General features: G+C 43.0%; 2 protein-coding genes across 4 annotated transcripts in view; both read right to left on the reverse strand.

Moving 5' to 3' along the window:
• Window positions 1-5,106: 5,106 nt before the first annotated feature.
• The window catches only part of LOC308664079 (zinc finger protein 202-like), a 38,950-nt gene continuing 22,494 nt past the window's right edge, over window positions 5,107-21,562 (reverse strand). For both annotated transcript variants that reach the window (XM_081321049.1, XM_081321050.1), the window contains exons 5-6: window positions 8,161-8,287; window positions 5,107-7,607 (exon numbers count right to left, since the gene is read on the reverse strand). In XM_081321049.1, coding sequence (XP_081177175.1) covers window positions 6,202-7,607; window positions 8,161-8,287 — 1,533 coding nt within the window. In that variant the 3' untranslated portion in view covers window positions 5,107-6,201. The remainder of the gene's footprint in view (window positions 7,608-8,160; window positions 8,288-21,562) is intronic.
• LOC308664093 (uncharacterized protein) lies at window positions 13,513-18,733 on the reverse strand. Of its 2 annotated transcripts, XM_081321089.1 has the most exons (5): window positions 18,412-18,733; window positions 18,225-18,307; window positions 17,450-17,576; window positions 16,512-16,660; window positions 13,513-13,896 (listed from the first exon to the last, which is right to left on the reverse strand). In XM_081321089.1, the coding sequence occupies exons 2-5, from the start codon at window positions 18,294-18,296 to the stop codon at window positions 13,813-13,815; spliced, it is 432 nt and encodes a 143-aa protein (XP_081177215.1). In that variant the 5' UTR covers window positions 18,297-18,307; window positions 18,412-18,733; the 3' UTR covers window positions 13,513-13,812. The 2 variants fall into 2 exon arrangements, with proteins under 2 accessions (XP_081177215.1, XP_081177214.1); XM_081321088.1 differs by lacking the exon at window positions 13,513-13,896 and having other exon boundaries at window positions 14,417-16,660.

Consider the following 21,562-nt stretch of genomic DNA (forward strand, 5'->3'; position numbering starts at 1 on the left):
AATGGGCCACGCCCACCTGGCACCCAATGATACAGAAGTGGGTTTTGGGTTGTAGTTTGGGCACTCGGTCTCTAAAAGGTTCACCGTCACTGCCCTCTATACTTGGGACCCAGCTTCTTACGTGGTTGCCTCAACTTTTAAGTATTTGGTAGATAAACATACTTTATCCCCAATTTTGAATTCCCTCTGGAGGGCTCTCCTCCGCCTGGTTCTTTTGCATCTCTGGCTTTTGCAACATCTCCCCAAGCGGATATTAGGGTGTCCCATCAGTTCAGCTAGTGTTGATGAAGGAGAGCATCAGTACAAACTCAACTGAGACCAGAATCATCCTTTCTTAGATGAATTCTGTGTTTTGCTGTGGATATAAACTCTAAAACCAGTTTTAATATTAAGAATGATGGAATACAAAGGCAGTAGAGGTCAGTAGCTGGTCCTTTTCTCCCAGGAAACCAGGAGGGTGGGGGTGGGGAGGCAGAGGGGATGGCTTCACACATGTGGCCACCTTTGATACTTGTGAACCTTTGCTTTAGAGGAGTTGAGGATTTGATAAATCTCAGCAAGAGGAGGTAAAGAAATGTATCCAGAAGCTTCAATTGGTTCAAATGCTGTGGCCTGCATGGTTTTGTTTGGGCCAAGGTGGGCACATGTGTCATCTCCTGCTGGAGCTGCATTGGCTGCTTATTTGCTTCTGTGTCCAATATTGCGTACTGGTTGTCACCTTTAGAGCCCTACATGACTTTGGACCAGGTTATTTGAAGGACATTCTTCTCCCAGTTACATCTACCCCACCTACCAGAAAGGGTAGGCAAGGAATTCTGTGGGTCCCCTCTCCTAAGGAGGTACATCTAGTGGGACCAAGAGGAAGGACCTTCTCTGTGGTGTCTCCCTCCCTGTGGAACATCATCACTGCAGAAATATGATGGGACGCCCACTTTTGCACTCTTTCACAAGATCCTGAAGACCTGGTTTTGACAATGAGCCTGGGAAGCCCAGAGTGGGATGGAACTCATCAATTAGCTTATTTGATTAACTGAAATTGTTGGGCGGAGTATTGCTTTTTATTGTTTACTATTTGTTTCCTTCTTGTATTTCTGTAAAGCATTGTGAAGCACTATTAGTGCTATTGCTATTGGTATTGCCATTAACAATGGGCAGTATAATTAGTATAAAAATGGTTGTTGTAAAGAAGCAATTTCTCCTCTTGCAGATGGAAACTTGGGGACAAAGAGTGGTTATCTTCTCCTGCTTAGTCATTTCACCTCTTCCTACTGACCCCTACAGCATGGGAAGTAGGCTTCAAAATGCTATGGACATACCCGTCAGATTTTTTTTTTAGGCAGCCAACATGGTGGCAATCGGAGAGATGTCAATCTCAATTTCTTCAAGAACAATGAAAAGGTCCTTCTCCCTTCCACAGCTGTAGTTAAGAATATTAGCCTCCATGGCCGACAGCAGGTCCAGCACAACATCCCAAGTCTTTCTGGGGTTCAAATAATTGCCATGGAGACTGTAACCCAGATGGATGTTGAGAAGGAGTTGGAGATCCTAGTTGATATATTGGACGGCCAAAAGAAAGCAGATGACTTTCCAATACCAGGTGGAGTCTCTTCTGGAGAAGAGAAAGATGGGGATAAGATGCATGATAGGAACAAAAAAAAATCTAATAAAAATATATGTACAAAAAAAGGAACAACATGCATTCATTCTTCATTTAGTCCATATAACATATTTCATGTTACTCTGTATGGTAATCCTTCAGATTCAAGGAAGACACACTGATCTGAAGTTCATCTATGGATACGGAGGTGGCTCTGCAGTCCCAATCTGTAGGTCCAGACCTTAGCACAATGGGGCACTGAAAGTACATGTTGTAGTAGCTGTGGGTGTTTTTCTGTGACGTGCATAGTTTTCTATCAGTTTTTGTTGCCACCTGCCTTCAAGGCTGGTGGAGGTTCATAGCATAGGGCTTGCCAGACGTTCTGTCAGGAGCTGCAGCTTCCAGTTCTATTAAATTCCTAAATTTAGAATTTAAAAAATGATATTTTTTAAGTGTCTAATGAGTCATAACAGTTTTAGCTGACTGTGTGGGCTCCTGCCTGAGGGAATCTACATTATTTAATTTTTTTTATTTTAATCCCATTTATATCCCGCCCTTCTTCCGAAGACTCAGGGCGGCTTACAATTTAAGCACAAACCAATGTGCTTAGCAATAGCCTTCATTCTATGTATATGCCTGCTTATTAGGGCTTTCACACACAGCCCCAAGCGGCATTATTACAAAGTCAGCTTAATTGCCCCCAACAATCTGGGTCCTCATTTTACCTACCTCGGATGGAAGGCTGAGTCAACTTTGAGCCTGGTGGGACTCGAACCTGCACTAATTGCAGGCAGCTGGTGTTACTTAAGGAGGCATTAGCCCACTGCTCCACCAAGGCTCTTTATGATTGGTTGCTAGGTGTAAAGGGGGAGTTTCTCCTTTTTCCCGCCATTTATTCTTCTGTGTGCTTTGTGTGTTGTTCTGAGATTTACCTGATGATTGTAGTGATGTGCCTAACTTATTTGATGTAAATCTAAATGTTATATTTATTTATATAAAACTACGTTTCAGCGCCTCTGATTTCATTTGCTGAGCAAACTGGCTGAGCAATTCCCTGACAGTAGCACAGCTAGGAAAGGGAGGTTGGCCCAGATACCTGGGCCAATATCAGAACAGAAATATTGAGCAACAGCAAGAGGTATCATATAACCTCTAACAAAATTGTGTTTTTGCCTAAACAATATTGTTGTTAGTTGCAAAGTCATGTCTGACCCATTGCGACCCCATGGACAGCGTTCCTCCAGGCCTTCCTTTCCTCTACCATCTTCTGGAGTCCATTTAGGATTAAGGCAAATTTAAAGATGACTGCAGATGTGTACTTTCGGACTTACACTATTCCATTAATACCTTAACCTATTTGGTCATGTTTCCTATCTGGGTTACCTTGGAGGGCTGACAGAATATTGTTAGGCTGTCTTTTCTGTAAATGATTTCAAGCTGGCGTGAGATTTTAACACCACCATACAAGCCCTTCCAAAAATAATCTGACATTCGCAATTGATATTCAACCCAAAGTTTTTTTTTTGAGAGAGATTTTATTAGTTCTTTCTTCCTTACATACATGGTTCTTTCCTCTAGCCCAGTGTTTTTCAACCACTGTTCCGCGGCACACTAGTGTGCCGCGAGATGTTGCCTGGTGTGCCGTGGGAAAAATTGAAAAGTAATTATAAAATACTTTCTTTGTGTTTATTTGATTCCTATTCAAGAGAATTACTTTATATATAGTCAATATAGGCACAGAGTTAAATTTTTTAACATTTTCTAATGGTGGAGTGCCTCGTGATTTTTTTCATGAAACAAGTGTGCCTTTGCCCAAAAAAGGTTGAAAAACACTGCTCTAGCCATTTGTAGAATGACTCCCAGGTTTGGTTGTATTGTTTCTTCTTTATCTTTTCAATCTCACAGTTAATCTGTCCATCTCTGCACATTCCAGTATTTTTTTAATTATTTCTTCCTTCATTTTTCCAGTATTGCGCAAAGGTGATTCTTGCTGCTGTTGTAACGTGTAGAACCAAATATGAACTTTGTTTATTAATCTTTTCTGGTATTATACCTAATAGAAAAAGTTCAGGATTAAATACTACATGTTCTCCTAACATTCTTTTTAACCGTGTATTTTTTTCCAATAAGCCTTTGCTTTACCACATGTCCACCAGATATGATATTACGTGTCTGAATTATGTTCACATTTCCAACATCTATCTGACATATTTTTAAACATTTGTGCTAATCTTGCTGGTGGCAAGTACCATCTATGTTGTTGTTAGTTGCGAAGTCGTGTCCAACCCATCGCGACCCTATGGACAATGTTCCTCCAGGCCTTCCTGTCCTCTACCATCTGCTGGAGTCCATTTAAGCTCACGCCTACTGCTTCAGTGACTCCATCCAGCCACCTCATTCTCTGTCGTCCCCTTCTTCTCTTGCCCTCAACCTTTCCCAGCATTAGGCTCTTCTCCAGTGAGTCCTTCCTCCTCATTAGGTGGCCAAAGTTTTTGAGTTTTAGCTTCAGGATCTGGCCTTCTAAAGAGCAGTCAGGGTTGATCTCCTCTAGGACTGACCGGTTTGATCGCCTTGCAGGCCAAGGGACTCGCAGGAGTCTTCTCCAGCACCAGAGTTCAAAGGCCTTAATTCTTTGGCGCTCAGCCTTTCTTATGGTCCAGCTTTCACTGCCATACATTGCAACTGGGAAGACCATAGCCTTGACTATACACACTTTTGTTGACAGGGTGATGTCTCTGCTTTTCAGTGTGCTGTCTAGATTTGCCGTGGCTTTCCTCCCCAGAAGCAAGCGTCTTTTAATTTCTTGGCTACAGTCCCCATCTGCAGTGAACTTGGAGCCCAGGAAAATAAAATCTGTCACTACCTCCATTTCTTCCCCATCTATTTGCCAGGAATTGAGAGGGCCAGATGCCATGATCTTGGTTTTCTTAATGTTTAGTTTCAACCCAAGTTTTGCACTCTCCTTCTTCACTCGCAACAAGAGACTATGTTCATCTATAAAACATTTTATATAGATTTTCTTTATACGAAGTTGATATTGTCAATTTATAATTTCTCTCCCATAATTTTTGTCATTTTTCTAGTTCTGTATTGTAACCAAAGTTTTTCGCCCACCTTGTCAGCTTCTTTAGTTTGTTTACTTTCCATCTCCAAAATTAACAAAAAATTATACATTTTCTTAATTAGTTTCTCATCAGAGGTTAACAATATCTGATCAAATACAGTTAGTTCTTTATAAAACCCATACAGTTTCACATCTTTTTCATATCTACAGTATTTTGCATTTGTAGCCGTGCCCACCACAACAGGTTAATACCCTGATTTTCCAGTTCTTGTTTCGATGTTAATGTCCCATCAGTATTTAGAATATCTCTATATATCCAATTTTTTTCAAAGTCTACCAAATTTGGATGTGAGAAAGTTCCATCATTGATAGCCACCCTGGAATTTTTACATATATTTTAGTTTTAATTTTTTCCCATACGGTTCTCAAAGCATTTCTAATAGTGATTTTGGAAATACTTATTTTACTTTTGCCGTACCACAAAAAAGTGTGCCACCCCAATTGTAAGTCATGTCCCTCCAAATATTTATTCCTGAGAGGAATAAAATTTTATCCATTCTTTCAACCATGTTAATACAGATGCTTGATAGTACAAAGCCCACACAGGTAGCCCAAAACCTCCATTTTCCTTAGCATCTTGCAACGTTTTCATCTCTGTTCTAGCTTTCTTTCCTTGCCAAACAAACTTCAAAATTAATGAATTTAAATCTTGGAAGAATTTTTTTTCAGGTTTTATCAGAATTGTTTGAAATAAAAATAAAATCTTCAGCAATATATTCATTTTAACTGTAGCAATTCTATTAATACATAAATCTATCTGGTCATGTTTCCTATCTGGATTACCTTGGAGGGCTGACGGAATATTGTTAGGCTGTCTTTTCTGTAAATGATTTCAAGCTGGTGTAAGCTCTTTTGTAAGGTCTTCCAAAAATAACATGATGTTCGCAACTGGATTATTGCCCAAATGATTCTTGCATGAGATTTTAGATGACTATTGGTAGTCCTCGATTTACAGCAGTTCATTTAGTGACCATTCAAAGTTACAAAAGCAAGTAACTTGTGACAGTTGTTCACACTTAAGACCGTTACAGTAACCCCCATGGTCACATGATCAAAATTCACGTGCAACTGACTCATATTTACAAAGGTCGCAGTGTCCCCTGGGTCATGTCAACACCTTTTGTAACCTTACAATAAGCAAAGTCAATGGGAAAGCCCGATTCAATTAACAACTGGGTTACTAACTTAACAACTGCAATGATTCATTTAACAATTGTGGCAACAAGTCATAAAATGGGCAAAACTCATTTAATAGCTGTATTGCTTAGCAACAGAAATTTTGGGATCAATTGCAGTCATAAGCCGAGGACTACCTGTATTTCTATTGAAGCTCTTCCCACATTTCCTGTATATATGTGGCTCTTTCTAGGACAAGTAAGAGTGTAATTTCTCGCAAAGCTCTTTCCACACGCCATGAATTCATTCCTATGGTTTCTTCCCCATACGGATCCTTTTATGGGAAGAAAGATCACAATCTTTCTTAAAGCCTCTTTCCATATTCCACACATTGAGATAGCTTCTCTCCTGTGTGGATCCTCTTGTGGTAATTAAGAGCACAGCTATCAGTAAAGCCCTTCCCACACTCCACGCACTGATATGGCTTCTGTCTTGTGTGGATCCTCTTGTGGGAATTAAGAGTACCGCTAGAATTAAAGGCCTTTCCACACTCCATGCACTGATATGGCCTCTCTCCTGTGTGGATCCTCTTGTGGGAATTAAGAGTACCGCTAGAATTAAAGGCCTTTCCACACTCCATGCACTGATATGGCTTGTCGCCTGTATGGATCCATTTATGACGAATGAGACCCCAGTTCTGACTAAAGCCCTTTCCACACTCCATGCACTGATATGGCTTCTCTCCTGTGTGGACCCTCTTGTGGGAATTAAGATGACTGGTATATGTAAAGGTCTTTCCACACTCCATGCATTGATATGGCCTCTCTCCTGTGTGGATCCTCTTGTGGGAATTAAGATTACCGCTAAAAGTAAAGGCCTTTCCACACTCCTTGCACTGATATGGCTTGTTGCCTGTATGGGTCCTTTTATGAGAAATGAGACCCCAGTTCTGACTAAAGCCCTTTCCACACTCCATGCACTGATATGGCTTCTCTCCTGTGTGGATCCTCTTGTGGTTATTAAGAGTACTGCTACAAGTAAAGCTCTTTCCACATTCCACACATTGATATGGCTTCTCTCCTGTGTGGATCATGTTGTGGGCATTAAGATTACTGCTATGAGTAAAGGTCTTTCCACACTCCATGCATTGATACGGCTTCTCTCCTGTGTGGATCTTCTTGTGGCTATTAAGAGTACCGCTACAAGTAAAGGTCTTTCCACACTCCAAGCACTGATGTGGTTTCTCTCCTGTGTGCATCATGTTGTGGGAAGTAAGTTTACCACCAGAACTAAAGGTCTTTCCACACTCTTTGCACTGATGTGGTTTCTCTCCTGTGTGGACCCTCTTGTGGGAAGTCAGTTTACTGCCATAATTAAAGGTTTTTCCACACTCCATGCATTTATAAGGCCGTTCTCCTGTGTGATTCCTTTCATGAGTTCTAAGACTGTAATTATCATGGAAGGTCTTTCCACATTCCCTGCAGGCATATCGTTTCTCCTCTGAATGTGTCTTTTTATGGGAAATAAGATTAGCAGATTTATTAAAGCTCTTTCCAGACTCCATGCATTTATAAGGTTCTTCTTCCGTATCGGAGCTTCTAGGGTTAGGAAGCAAACTGACCGGAGAAAAGCCTTCTTCAACTCCATTTTGTGATGGCTTTGTTTCATTACTCTTTGGTTGAACTTGATCTGTAAAGCTGTCTTTTCTCTCTCTCAGATGGATCGCTTGGCATTCCTCCTTGCAATTCTTATTCTCTTGCCCGTTAAAGCCTTGAAAAAGAAAAATGAAAACTTATATAAATTTAATAAAAGATAAAAGATAAAGATAAAAACTGTAGCAAGACTAGGGGAATGACCAAATTTTTTCTTTTGAAATTTAGCAAAATATATTTAGGCGGTTTTGCTGGCAAACATGAAGATTCTAAGCCATGCTGTTACCAAAGACGTATTCCTAAGTGGGAGCCCCCCAATTCTCATATATCAAAACTGAATGAAAGTAAGCAAAACCTTGTCCTAAACTTTGACCAACCATGTGTGTCAGCCTGTTCAATGACCTGGGATAATTCCAAGGGGCCACAAACTCCCCAAGTGCTATTGGACACTGATATAATGCTGGGACAGCAAAATACCCACTAACTCCCCAACTTCAGTGAAAAACCTCATCTCCACCTGTCTGTCAAACAGAATCTTTGAACGTCAATAAAATTTCTGGATGGCAAAAGCTCCCCACCCTCAAAAAAGTGATATTTTCCAATCAAAAATAACATCTAAGCCCCCCAGACATTCCTTCTCTACATTTCTGAGCACAGGTGGGGGTTCTTACCCAGAGAAGCCAGATTCCTGGAATTCTCCAGCATGACTTCCTCATGGAGTGCCTTTTGGTCAGGATCCAGCTGAGACCACTCCTCTTCGGAGAAATACACGGCCACTTCCTCCAAAGACACAACATCCTGGACAGGGAAACAAGTTTCCCAATTAACAGATAATCCCAAGGATAATATGACAGTTTTCTTTCACCAATTAATCAGAGAGATCCTATGAGCAAAACGGGCATCTTTCTGCAGTATTCAGAATGAGATCTCACAGCTTTTGGCTGATGGCACAACTGAAGCACATTGGATCAAGTTGGAAGTATTTGGGTATTTGGCACGCCTTTCAGTGTAGCCAACTAAAACAGTTGTGGTTTTTTTGCTCAATTGGTAGTTTGGTATTAAACCCACAACTTCTCACTGGCTCCAATTCTTCCTAGAGTGGGCAGAAGGAAATACAGGGGAAATCCATCTGATTTTTTGCCTATGGACTGCTTTATCAATTGAGGGAACAAACTCTTCCCCCCAACTCCACACCTTCGTTGGAGTGTTGGGAGAGCTTGTAATGGTATTTGAGAATGACCCTGGGAGATAGAAAAGAAGATCTCTGGTCAAGACAACATGTGGACAATGAAATCTGAGCCTGAAGCAGGAGGGCAGAGAAAATTTATCAGAAGGGACAGTTAAGTTAAGCCAAGTGTGAATTTTTAATGACATGATCTAAAATTTGTCTTGCTTGGAAAGAGCAACATTATACATTAGAAACAGCAACATTACACATTGAATATTATACGGAATAAAATTAAACTCATCCAAGGTTCATGGACCTTTCCGATATTTCTCTTCCTACCTGAGGCAGAGGTTCAGCCACTCTTTCAGCTCCACCACAAAGAGAAGGTGGTTCTAAAAACACTAAGGACATCTTTCTATTATCTGTGAGATAGAAAACAGTGGAAGCAGAGATTTCACTCAAGATGAACAAAACTATCACCTGGATGTCCAAACCTCACATCACATGAAAAGAACTTCGGTTACCTAGTGTGGTGTCCTGACTTTGACCTTTCTGGAAGCTCTCCCTGAATAACAGCTCCTGGGAGGATTTGGATGAATCTTTCCACTTCTGGACAAGACGTGACACGAGAAAGAAGGGAAGAGTACAGAGACAGAAATGAATTATCAGGATTGAACACGCAACCTAGCAGACCCCAATGTCCATAGATTAAGCTGAAAAGTGAGAATCCAAGAATTGCCCCAAATGCATCCTCTGGAAGAAGAATACAACAATGGGTCTTAGGAGTTCATAATCCCAGAAAATTCTACCAGAGACACATTGACAAATTCAGAAAGATTCTCTTTGGAACTGACATAATTACATTCTCACACCTGCAACTCTCCTTGCATCTTCTCAGATTCCTGGCTCAGCAAGAAGCCTTCGGCCAGGGCCACTGCCTGGGAACTGGTTTCCACTCCACACTCTCGCACCCATTTCTCCATCTCTGGGGGAAGGACAGCCAGGAATTGCTCCAGGAGCACCAGGTCCAGCATCTGGGCCTTTGTGTGTCTTTCTGGCTGCAGCCACTGACAGCAAAGGCGGTGAAGATGACTGCAAACATCTCGGGGTCCCCTCCCCTCTTGGAACTGCACTATTCTGAAGTGACAGCCTTGGCCATCTGAACTGTTGGCTTCCTCTTCTTGGCTCTTCTGCCCAGGACTTGCCCCATTCTTCCCACAGCTCCAAGGCAGAGCAGCTGCAGGACCTTTTCCAACTCCTGAATCTGCTGGGCTTTCTCCCTCCATGTAATCCAGCACCAAAATGGCCTGATCTCCCCAGCTCTTCCTAATCACAAGGGGTCTGTCCAAATCTCCTAATGCCATTCAGGCCTCTTCCCTCACAAGAGACTTCAGTGTCCAGCGGAACCAGTTTACGTATCTGAAAAGCAAAACACAGGAGGTTGCAACAGGGTGGCAAATTTGAATACTGGGCATCCTCCTCCATAAATAAACAAATCAACAAAAGAAATTCTTATGAACCCACCAATGTCTGGGAAGACGGGGTGAGAATCTTATTACACAGACTCATTTATGATTGGGGAAAGGTCTTAGCACTCTTCTCTTGCTCAACTTCTATCAAGGAATCAAAATATCAGATCAATACATTTAAAATATGTTTTGGGTTTCTGTTTCTGTTAACAGATTATTTATATCAAATCGTTTTTGTTCCTGCCTAGAAAGTACTACCTTTTGCACAATCCAAATTATAAATGTCTCCAGGCAGAAGAAAATTCACCTGAGTGCCTATCTAAATCGATTTAGCTAGAAGGTTAATCAACATTTGAATTTCTAGTAAAACCTAAGGCAGCAGAACCCCATTAACCTCGTGGCCCAAACCCCTGGGTCAGGGGAAGGCAACCTCGGCTCTTTTATGGCTCATAGCTGGCTCAGGAATTCTGGGAGTTGAAGTCCTTGAGTCCTAAAAGAGCCGAGGTTCCCTTCCCCTGTCCTGGGTGAACTCCAGAAGCCAGAATTAACAAACCACCATCCAATGCACCGGCAGAGCCACCAACGGATAGTGAGCAAAGGAGGGAAACGAGGAAACCGAGTTCCAGTCCTTACAACCCTCGCACTCAACTCTTGACACGTGGAACTGCAGCCTTGCGTACAACCCAACCAGAGGAACTCAATGAAGCTTTGCATACTCCACGCCCGCCTCCAGCATCAGAGGAAAGCCCCCTCCTCCCCCTCCACTCACTCTGAGTCACGTCTGGATCGCCCCCCGTGCGGGGATTCCTCACGGCCTCTTGGCCCGCTGGCTCAGCCTAAGGGCCGCAGCGAAGGGGAGCAGAATCGGACACGGGAGAAAAAGCAGAGGCGCTTCCAGCCTTTTCGGCACCTAAAAATCTGCCTTCTGATGGCGGAAGAGCCAGGCGCATGCTCAGTTCCCTCCGGAAGGCGACTGCCCATCCTTTCCAACCGCTGCCGAGGGAGACCCCTGGTGGACGCTCTGCGCTATGCCAGGGGATCCTGCAAGGGCGCCGAAGGGGGCCAGGGATGATGGGCGTGGGATTGGGTCTCTCTAACCTCTTGCCTTTCTAAATATGATGGTGTCATCTATACAGATTGCAGTTTTAGAGCTTCATCTTCTTAATTTATGGGAACTATGTGTGATTTGTAAACACTGAGGAAATCTTTGTTGAAGCTCAAAAGTCGTTTTCCTCAAGAGCAGCCTTAGTTGCTGTGCATGCACCTCAAATGATCAGGAAAGGCCCTATAGCCATGGTGGCGAGCCTATGGCACAGGTGGCATGCAGGGCCGTCTCTGTGGGCACGCGCGCCCTCACCCCAGTCCTAGGCTTTCAGCTGGGTTTTATAAAACCTTTTTGCTTTAGGCCTCGGCCGACGTGTGCAAAAAAAAAAAGGTTCATTCAATCAATTTCAACTTCTCGCGGGGGAAAAAAGATCTCGCAAAGTTGGAATTGATTGAACTTTTTAGTTCCATCCAGTCTGCTGTTACCACTGCGGCCACGCCCATCCAATGGGCCACGCCCACCTGGTACCCAATGATACAGAAGTGGGTTTTGGGTTGTAGTTTGGGCACTCGGTCTCTAAAAGGTTCACCGTCACTGCCCTCTCTACTTGGGACCCAGCTTCTTACGTGGTTGCCTCAACTTTTAAGTATTTGGTAGATAAACATACTTTATCCCCAATTTTGAATTCCCTCTGGAGGGCTCTCCTCCGCCTGGTTCTTTTCCATCTCTGGCTTTATTCAGTGCTTTTGCAACATCTCCCCAAGCGGATATTAGGGTGTCCATCAGTTCAGCTAGTGTTGCTGAAGGAGAGCATCAGTACAAACTCAGCTGAGACCAGAATCATCCTTTCTTAGATGAATTTTGTTTTGCTGTGGATATAAACTCTTAAAGGATTTTTATTAAGACTGATGGAATACAAAGGCAGTAATAATAAACCTTTATTGTCAAAGTACAACATGTGTACATTGAGATTAGCTGGTAGAGGTCAGCAGTAGCTGGTCCTTTTCTCCCAGGAAACGGGGTGGGGGGTGGGGGTGGGGAGGCAGAGGGGATGGCTTCACACAAGTGGCCACCTTTGATACTTGTGAACCTTTGCTTTAGAGGAGTTGAGGATTTGATGATCTCAGCAAGAGGAGGTAAAGAAATGACTGATGGAAAACTATTTTTTTGCCCTCTACATGGGGTTTCTTTGAAAAGTATCCAGAAGCTTCAATTGGTTCAAATGCTGTGGCCTGCATGGTTTTGTTTGGGCCAAGGTGGGCACATGTGCCGTCTGCTGGAGCTGTATTGGCTGCTTATTTGCTTCTGTGTCCAATATTGCGTACTGGTTGTCACCTTTAGAGCCCTACATGACTTTGGACCAGGTTATTTGAAGGACATTCTTCTCCCAGTTACATCTACCCAACCTACCAGAATGGGTAGGCAAGGAATTCTGTGGGTCCCCTCTCCTAAGGAGGTACATCTAGTGGGACCAAGAGGAAGGACCTTCTCTGTGGTGTCTCCCTCCCTGTGGAACATCATCCCTGCAGAAATATGATGGGGCACCCACTTTTGCACTCTTTCACAAGATCCTGAAGACCTGGTTTTGACAATGAGCTATTGCTATTGGTATTGCCATTAACAATGGGCAGTATAATTAGTATAAAGATGGTGGTGGTTGTAAAGTAGCAAGTGATTTCTCCTCTTGCAGATGGAAACTTGGGGACAAAGAGTGGTTATCTTCTCTTGCTTAGTCATTTCACCTCTTCCTACTGACCCCTACAGCATGGGAAGTAGGCTTCAAAATGCTATGGACATACCCGTCAGATTTTTTTTTTAGGCAGCCAACATCGTGGCAATCGGAGAGATGTCAATCTCAATTTCTTCAAGAACAATGAAAAGGTCCTTCTTCCTTCCACAGCTGTAGTTAGGAATATTAGCCTCCATGGCCGACAGCAGGTCCAGCACAACATCCCAAGTCTTTAATTGCCATGGTAACTGTAACCCAGGTGGATGTTGGGAAGGAGTTGGGAGTTCCTAGTTGATATATTGGACGGCCAAAAGAAAGCAGATGACTTTCCAATGGCAGGTGGAGTCTCTTCTGAAGAAGAGAATGATATGGATAAGATGCATGATAGGAACTGTTGTGTAGTGGGTTCTGGCCAGTAGGAAGGACGCCAGGCCGATGAGTACAGCATAACAACTCTGTATTAGGTGGAAGTGACCATACTGGGGAATAGGGGTTACCTGCACTCCTTATATACCTGGCCAGGTACTCAACCATCCATTCAGATTGAACCTGTTTCCCGCTGAAACTGATTCCCGCCAAAACAGTTACAGTTCAACGCCTCCTGGTGGTGACTCTTATCCAAGTGCTTTAAGGTGTTCCTTTAAGCCTAATACAGAAGAGGAACAACATGCATTCTTTCTTCATTTAGTCCATATAACATATTTCATGTTACTCTGTATGGTAATCCTTCAGGTTCAAGGAAGACACACTGACGTGAAGTTCATCTATGGATACGGAGGTGGCTCTGCAGTCCCAATCTGTAGGTCCAGACCTTAGCACAATGGGGCACTGAAAGTACATGTTGTAGTAGCTGTGGGTGTTTTTCTGTGATGTTGTGCATAGTTTTCTATCAGTTTTTGTTGGCACCTGCCTTCAAGGCTGGTGGAGGTTCATAGCATAGGGCTTGCCAGAAGTTCTGTCAGGAGCTGCAGCTTCCAGTTCTATTAAATTAAATTCCTAAATTTAGAATAAAAAAAGTAATATTTTTTTACGTGTATAATGAGCCATAACAGTTTTAGCTGACTGAAGTGTGTGGGCTCCTGCCTGAGGGAATCTACATTATGATTGGTTGCTAGATGTAAAGGGGGAGTTTCCCTTTTCCCGCCCTTTAATCTTCTGTCTGCTTTGTGTGCTGTTCTGAGATTTACCTGATGATTGTAGTGATGTGCCTAACTTATTTGATGTAAATCTAGATGTTATATTTATTTATATAAAACTACGTTTCAGCGCCTCTGATTTCATTTGCTGAGCAAACTGGCTGAGCAATTCCCTGACAGTAGCACAGCTAGGAAAGGGAGGTTGGCCCAGATACCTGGGCCAATATCAGAACAGAAATATTGAGCGACAGCAAGAGGTATCATATAACCTCTAACAAAATTGTGTTTTTGCCTAAACAATATTGTTGTTAGTTGCAAAGTCATTTTATATAGATTTTCTTTATACGAAGTCGATGTTGTCAATTTATAATTTCTTTGCCATTTTTCTAGTTCTGTATTGTAACCAAAGTTTTTCGCCCACCTTGTCAGTTTCTTTGTTTGCTTTCCATCTCCAAAATTAACAAAAAATTATACATTTTCTTAATTAGTTTCTCATCAGAGGTTAACAATATCTTATCAAATACAGTTAGTTCTTTATAAAACCCATAGTTTCACATCTTTTTCATATCTACAGTATTTTGCATTTGTAGCCGTGCCCACCATGACAGGTTAATACCCTGATTTTCCAGTTCTTGTTTCGATTTTAATGTCCCATCAGTATTTAGAATATCTCTATATGTCCAATTTCTTTTTCAAAGTCTACCAAATTTGGATGTGAGAAAGTTCCATCATTGATAGCCACCCTGGAATTTTCACATATATTTTAGTTTTAATTTTTTCCCATACTGTTCTCAAAGCATTTCTAATATAGTGATTTTGGAAATTTATTTTTGCCGTACCACAAAAAAGCGTGCCACCCCAATTGTAAGTCATGTCCCTCCAAATATTTATTCCTGAGAGGAATAAAACTTTATCCATTCTTTCAACCATGTTAATACAGATGCTTGATAGTACAAAGCCCACACAGGTAGCCCAAAACCTCCATTTTCCTTAGCATCTTGCAACGTTTTCATCTCTATTCTAGCTTTCTTTCCTTGCCAAACAAACTTCAAAATTAATGAATTTAAATCTTGGAAGAATTTTTTTTCAGGTTTTATCAGAATTGTTTGAAATAAAAATAAAATCTTTGGCTATATATTCATTTTAACTGTAGTAATTCTATTAATACATTAATCTGCTCAGCTTGTAAGCCTCCCTGAGTCTTCAGAGAAGGGCGGGATATAAATGGAATTAAAATAAAAAATAAAATAAATCTATGTCGCCTGTATGGGTCCATTTATGACGAATGAGACCCTAGTTCTGACTAAAGCCCTTTCCACACTCCATGCACTGATATGGCCTCTCTCCTGTGTGCATCCTCTTGTGGGAATTAAGAGTACCACTAGAATTAAAGGCCTTTCCACAATCCATGCACTGATATGGGTTGTCACCTGCATGGGTCCATTTATGACGAATGAGACCCGAGTTCTGACTAAAGCCCTTTCCTCACTCCGCCCACTGATATGGCTTCTCTCCTGTGTGGATCCTCTTGTGGGAATTAAGATGACTGGTATAAGTAAAGGTCTTTCCACACTCCATGCACTGATATGGCCTCTCTCCTGTGTGGATCCTCTTGTGGGAATTAAGATTACTGCTAGAATTAAAGGCCTTTCCACACTCCATGCACTGATATGGCTTGTCGCCTGTATGGGTCCATTTATGACGAATGAGACCCCAGTTCTGACTAAAGCTCTTTCCACACTCCGTGCACTGATATGGCTTCTCTCCTGTGTGGATCCTCTTGTGGTTATCAAGATTACCGCTAAAAGCAAAGGCCTTTCCACACTCCATGCACTGATATGGCTTGTCGCCTGTATGGGTCCTTTTATGAGAACTGAGACCCCAGTTCTGACTAAAGCCCTTTCCACACTCCATGCACTGATATGGCTTCTCTACTGTGTGGATCCTCTTGTGGTTATTAAGAGTACTTCTACAAGTAAAGCTCTTTCCACATTCCACACATTTATATGGCTTCTTTCCTGTGTGCATCCACTTGTGGGACTTAAGACTACTGCTATAAGAAAAGCTCTTTCCACACTCCATGCACTGATATGGCTTCTCCCCTGTGTGGATCCTCTTGTGGTTATTAAGAGTGCCGCTATAACTAAAGGACTTTCCACACTCCTTGCACTGATGTGGTTTCTCTCCTGTGTGGACCCTCTTGTGGGATTTAAGTTGACTGACATAACCAAAGGTCTTTCCACACTCCATGCATTTATAAGGCCGTTCTCCTGTGTGATTCCTTTCATGAGTTCTGAGACAGTGATTATCACGGAAGATCATTCCACTTTCCTTGCAGGCATATCGTTTCTCTTCTGAATGTGTCTTTTTATGGGAAATAAGATTAGCAGATTTATTAAAGCTCTTTCCAGACTCCATGCATTTATAAGGTTCTTCTTCCGTATCGGTGCTTGTAGGGTTAGGAAGCAAACTGACCGGAGGAAAGCCTTCTTCAACTCCACTTTGTGATGGCTTTGTTTCATTACTCTTTGGTTGCACTTGATCTGTAAAGTTCTCTTTTCTCTCTCTCAGATGGATCGCTTGACATTCCTCCTTGCAATTCTTATTCTCTTGCCCATTAAAGCCTTGAAAAAGAAAAATTAAAACGGTAGCAAGACTACGTAAATGACCAAATCTTTTTTTTTTAAAATTTAGGAAAATATATTTAGGCAGTTCTGCTGGCAAACATGAAGATTCTAAGCCATGCTGTTACCAAAGACGTATTTCTAAGTGGGATCCCTCCAATTCTCATATATCAAAACTGGATGACCTCAGAATGAAAGTAAGCAAAACCTTGTCCTAAACTTTGACCAACCATGTGTGTCAGCCTGTTTAATGACCTGGGACAATTCCATGGGGCCACAAACTCCCCCAAGTGCTACTGGACACTGTTATAATGCTGGGACAGCAACATACCCACCAACTCCCCAACCTCAGTGAAAAACCTCATCTCCACTTCTCTTTCAGACAGAATCTTTGAAAGTCAATAAAATTTCTGGATGGCAAAAGCTCCCCCACCCTCAACTTGGAATGATGCTAAACTCAGAACACAAGTGGGCACACCTCAGTCAGTTTGGTCCAATGGTTAAGGCACCAGACTAGAAACTGGGTGACTGGGAGTTCTAGTTCTGCCTTAAGCGCAAATGCTGGCTGGGTAACTTTGGGCCAGTCTCTCTCGGCTCAACCCATGACACAGCATTATTGTTTGGGGGAAAATAGGAAGGAGGAGGAGGAGTACTGGGTGTGTCTACTGCCGTGAGCAAAAAATAACAAAGGCGGGATATAAATAAAGTGATATTTTCCAATCAAAAATAACATCTAAGCCCCCCACCCATTCCTTCTGTACATTTCTGAGCACAGGTAGGGGTTCTTACCCGGAGAAACCAGATTCCTGGAATTCTCCAGCATGACTTCCCCATGGAGTGCTTTTTGGTCAGGATCCAGCTGAGACCACTCCTCTTCGGAGAAATACACGGCCATGTCCTCCAAAGACACAACATCCTGGACAAGGAAACAAGTTTCCCAATTAGCAGATAATCCCAAGAATAATCTGAGAGTTTTCTTTCACAAATTAAGCAGAGGAATCCTATGAACACAACGGGCATCTTTCTGCAGAATTCAGAATGAGATCTCACAGCTTTTGGCTGATGGCACAACTGAAGCACATTGGATCAAGTTGGAAGTATTTGGCATGCCTTTCAGTGTAGCCAACTAAAACAGTTTTTTTGGTCACTTGGTAGTTGGGTATTAAACCCACTACTTCTCACTGGCTTCAATTCTTCCTAGAGTGGGCAGAAGAAAATACAGGGGAAATCCATCTGCTTTTTGTCCATAGACTGCTTCATCAACCGAGGGGACAAACTCTTCCCTCCCACTCCACACCTTCGTGGGAGTGTTGGGAGAGCTTGTAATGGTATGTGAGAATGACCCTGGGAGATAGCAAAGAAGCAGGAGGGCAGAGAAAATTTATCAGAAGGGACAGTTAAGTTAAGCCAAGTGTGAATTTTCAATGATATGATCTAAAATTTGTCTTGCTTAGGAAGAGCAACATTATACATTAGAAACAGCAATATTACACAGTGAATATTATACAGAATAAAATGAAACCCATCCAAGGTTCATGGACCTTTCCGATATTTCTCCTCCTACCTGAGGCAGAGGTTCAGCCACTCTTTCAGCTCCACCACAAAGAGAAGGTGGTTCTAAAAACACTAAGAACATCTTTCTATTATCTGTGAGATAGAAAACAGCGGAAGCAGAGAGATTTCACTCAAGATGAACAAAACTATCACCTGGATGTCCAAATCTCACATCACATGAAAAGAACTTCGGTTACCTAGTGTGGTGTCCTGACTTTCACCTTTCTGGAAGCTCTTCCTGAATAACAGCTCCTGGGAGGATTTGGATGAATCTTTCCACTTCTGGACAAGACGTGACACGAGAAAGAAGGGAAGAGTACAGAGACACAAATGAATTATCAGGATTGAACACGCAACCTAACAGACCCCAATGTCCATAGATTAAGCTGAAAAGTGAGAGAGGAAGAATTGCCCCAAATGCATCCTCTGGAAGAAGAATAGAACAATGGGTCTTAGGAGATCATAATCCCAGAAAATTCTACCAGAGACACATTGACAAATTCAGAGAGATTCTCCTTGGAACTGACATAATTACATTCTCACACCTGCAACTCTTGAATTTTTTCTTCTTTCTGACTCAGCAAGAAGCCTTCGGCCAGGGCCACTGCCTGGGAACTGGTTTCCACTCCACACTCCCACACCCATTTCTCCATCTCTGGGGGAAGGACAGCCAGGAACTGCTCCAGGAGCACCAGGTCCAGCATCTGGGCCTTTGTGTGTCGTTCTGGCTGCAGCCACTGACAGCAAAGGCGGTGAAGCTGACTGCAAACATCTCGGGGACCCCTCCCCTCCTGGAACTGCACTTTTCTGAAGTGACAGCATTGGACCTCTGAACTGTTGGCTTCCTCTTCTTGGCTCTTCTGCCCAGGAATTGCCCCATTCTTCCCAAAGCTCCAAGGCAGAGCAGCTGCAGGGCCTTTTCCAACTCCTGAATCTGCTGGGCTTTGTCCCTCCATGTAATCCATCACCAAAATGGCCTGATCTCCCCAGGTCTTCCTAATCACAAGGGGTCTGTCCAAATCTCCTAATGCCATTCAGGCCTCTTCCCTCACAAGACACTTCAGTCTCCAGTGGAACCAGCTTAGGTATCTGAAAGGCAAAACACAGGGGTTTGCAACAAGGTGACAAATTTGAATAGTTAGACACAAAAATAGTCACAAATTGAAATTCACTCTGTTTGTGTTACAAATAGAAAAGAAGTTTATTAGACTTCACAACAAAGTCTAAAAAGTAACGGTTTGCAAAGTGTGGGATTCAGGAAGGCAAACAATGTAGCCAAACACTGAACCACACCCCAAATTCCAAAATCCCATATTATACATCCTATCGCGACGCCCCATTCCCTCCCCCATGGCCCCATTAGCTTAGGCTTTTGAGGTTACAATCTATCAAAAGCGCCTAAACAGAATACATTATCTCTGCCCCTGTTTGCTTACATTATACTAATAAGATCCCTCCCCTACTATCCTGTTTCTAGGGAAGAGATGTCTCCCATGTTCTACACCTGGGGGGGGAGGGGTGGTACCAGGCACCAGAAGGTACTTAAAAACAATTCCTAGATGGTGACTCACACTGGGCCCCATGATAACTCCTGTTCTCCCCCTCCCTCCATCTGAGGCTTGTATTTTCCCCCATATTCTCAAAGCATCTACTCAAGCAATTGATTATAAAATGATTATTATAAAATATAAAATAGGATTACATGATAATACTAAAAGCATATATATTTTTATTTTAAAAGTTCCTCACTACTTCCAGTTATTTTCCACAATACTGAGCATCCTTCTCCATAAATAAACAAATCAACAAAAGAAATTCTTATGAAGCCACCAATGTCTGGGAAGATGTGGGTGGGAGGGGAATCTTACTAGACAGACTCATTTATGTTTGGGAAAAGTTCTTAGCACACTTCTCTTCTTGCTCAACTTCTATCAAGGAATCAAAATACCAAGTAAATACATTTAAAATATGTTTTGGGTTTCTGTTTCTGGAAACAGATTATTTATATCAAATCGTTTCTATTGCTGCCTAGAAAGAACTACCCTTTGCACAATCCAAATTATAAATGTCTCCAGGCAGAAGAAAATTCACGTGAGTGCCTATCTAAATCGATTTAGCAAGGAGGTTAATCAACATTTGAATTTCTAGTAAAACCTAAGGCAGCAGAACCCCATTAACCTCGTGGTCCAAACCCCTGGGTCAGGGGAAGGCAACCTCGGCTCTTTTATGGCTCATAGCTGGCTCAGGAATTCTGGGAGTTGAAGTCCTTGAGTCCTAAAAGAGCCGAGGTTCCCTTCCCCTGTCCTGGGTGAACTCCAGAAGCCAGAATTAACAAACCACCATCCAATGCACCGGCAGAGCCACCAACGGATAGTGAGGCAAGGAGGGAAACGAGGAAACCGAGTTCCAGTCCTTACAACCCTCGCACTCAACTCTTGACACGTGGAACTGCAGCCTTGTGTACAACCCAACAAGAGGAACTCAATGAAGCTTTGCATACTCCACGCCCGCCTCCAGCATCAGAGGAAAGCCCCCTCCTCCCCCTCCACTCACTCTGAGTCACGTCTGGATCGCCCCCCGTGCGGGGATTCCCCACGGCCTCTTGGCCCGCTGGCTCAGCCTAAGGGCCGCAGCGAAGGGGAGCAGAATCGGACACGGCAGAAAAAGCAGAGGCGCTTCCAGCCTTTCCGGCAAGTACGAATCTGCCTTCTGATGGCGGAAGAGCCAGGCGCATGCTCAGTTCCCTCCGGAAGGGGACTGCCCGTCCTTTCCAACCGCTGCCGAGGGAGACCCCTGGTGGACGCTCTGCGCTATGCCAGGGGATCCTGCAAGGGCGCCGAAGGGGGCCGGGGATGATGGGCGTGGAATTGGGTCTCTCTAACCTCTTGCCTTTCTAAATATGATGGTGTCATCTATACAGATTGCAGTTTTAGAGCTTCCTCTTATTAATTTCTGGGAACTGCGTGTGATTTGTGAACACTGAGGAAACCTTTGTTGAAGATCAAAAGTCATTTTCCTCAAGAGTTGCCTCAGAAATTAGCAAAACACTTAGTGCACCTCAGGAGATCTCCTCCTCCTCCTGTGTTTAAGAGGATTCAGGCAGGCCATGAATGGGAAACCCTCCCTTTTCCCTCATGTTTAGAATTCTGGGAGGCGAAACTCAAGTCAGGCTTTATTCTCCACTCACTTGGGATGACCAGCCTTCCTTGATCGGTGGCTTGAAATCAGCCTCCCCTCATTCATTCCCTCCCCAATAAAAGAGAAAATGGTATGGGGTTCTTGCTTGTCTTAGGGATGAAGCCTTTTCCTGCCCTTTCTCTGAGCGAGAAGTGGCTCTGATGCTGAGAA

Source organism: Vipera berus (assembly GCF_964194415.1).
Source record: "Vipera berus genome assembly, chromosome: 2".
Classification (NCBI taxonomy): domain Eukaryota; kingdom Metazoa; phylum Chordata; class Lepidosauria; order Squamata; family Viperidae; genus Vipera; species Vipera berus.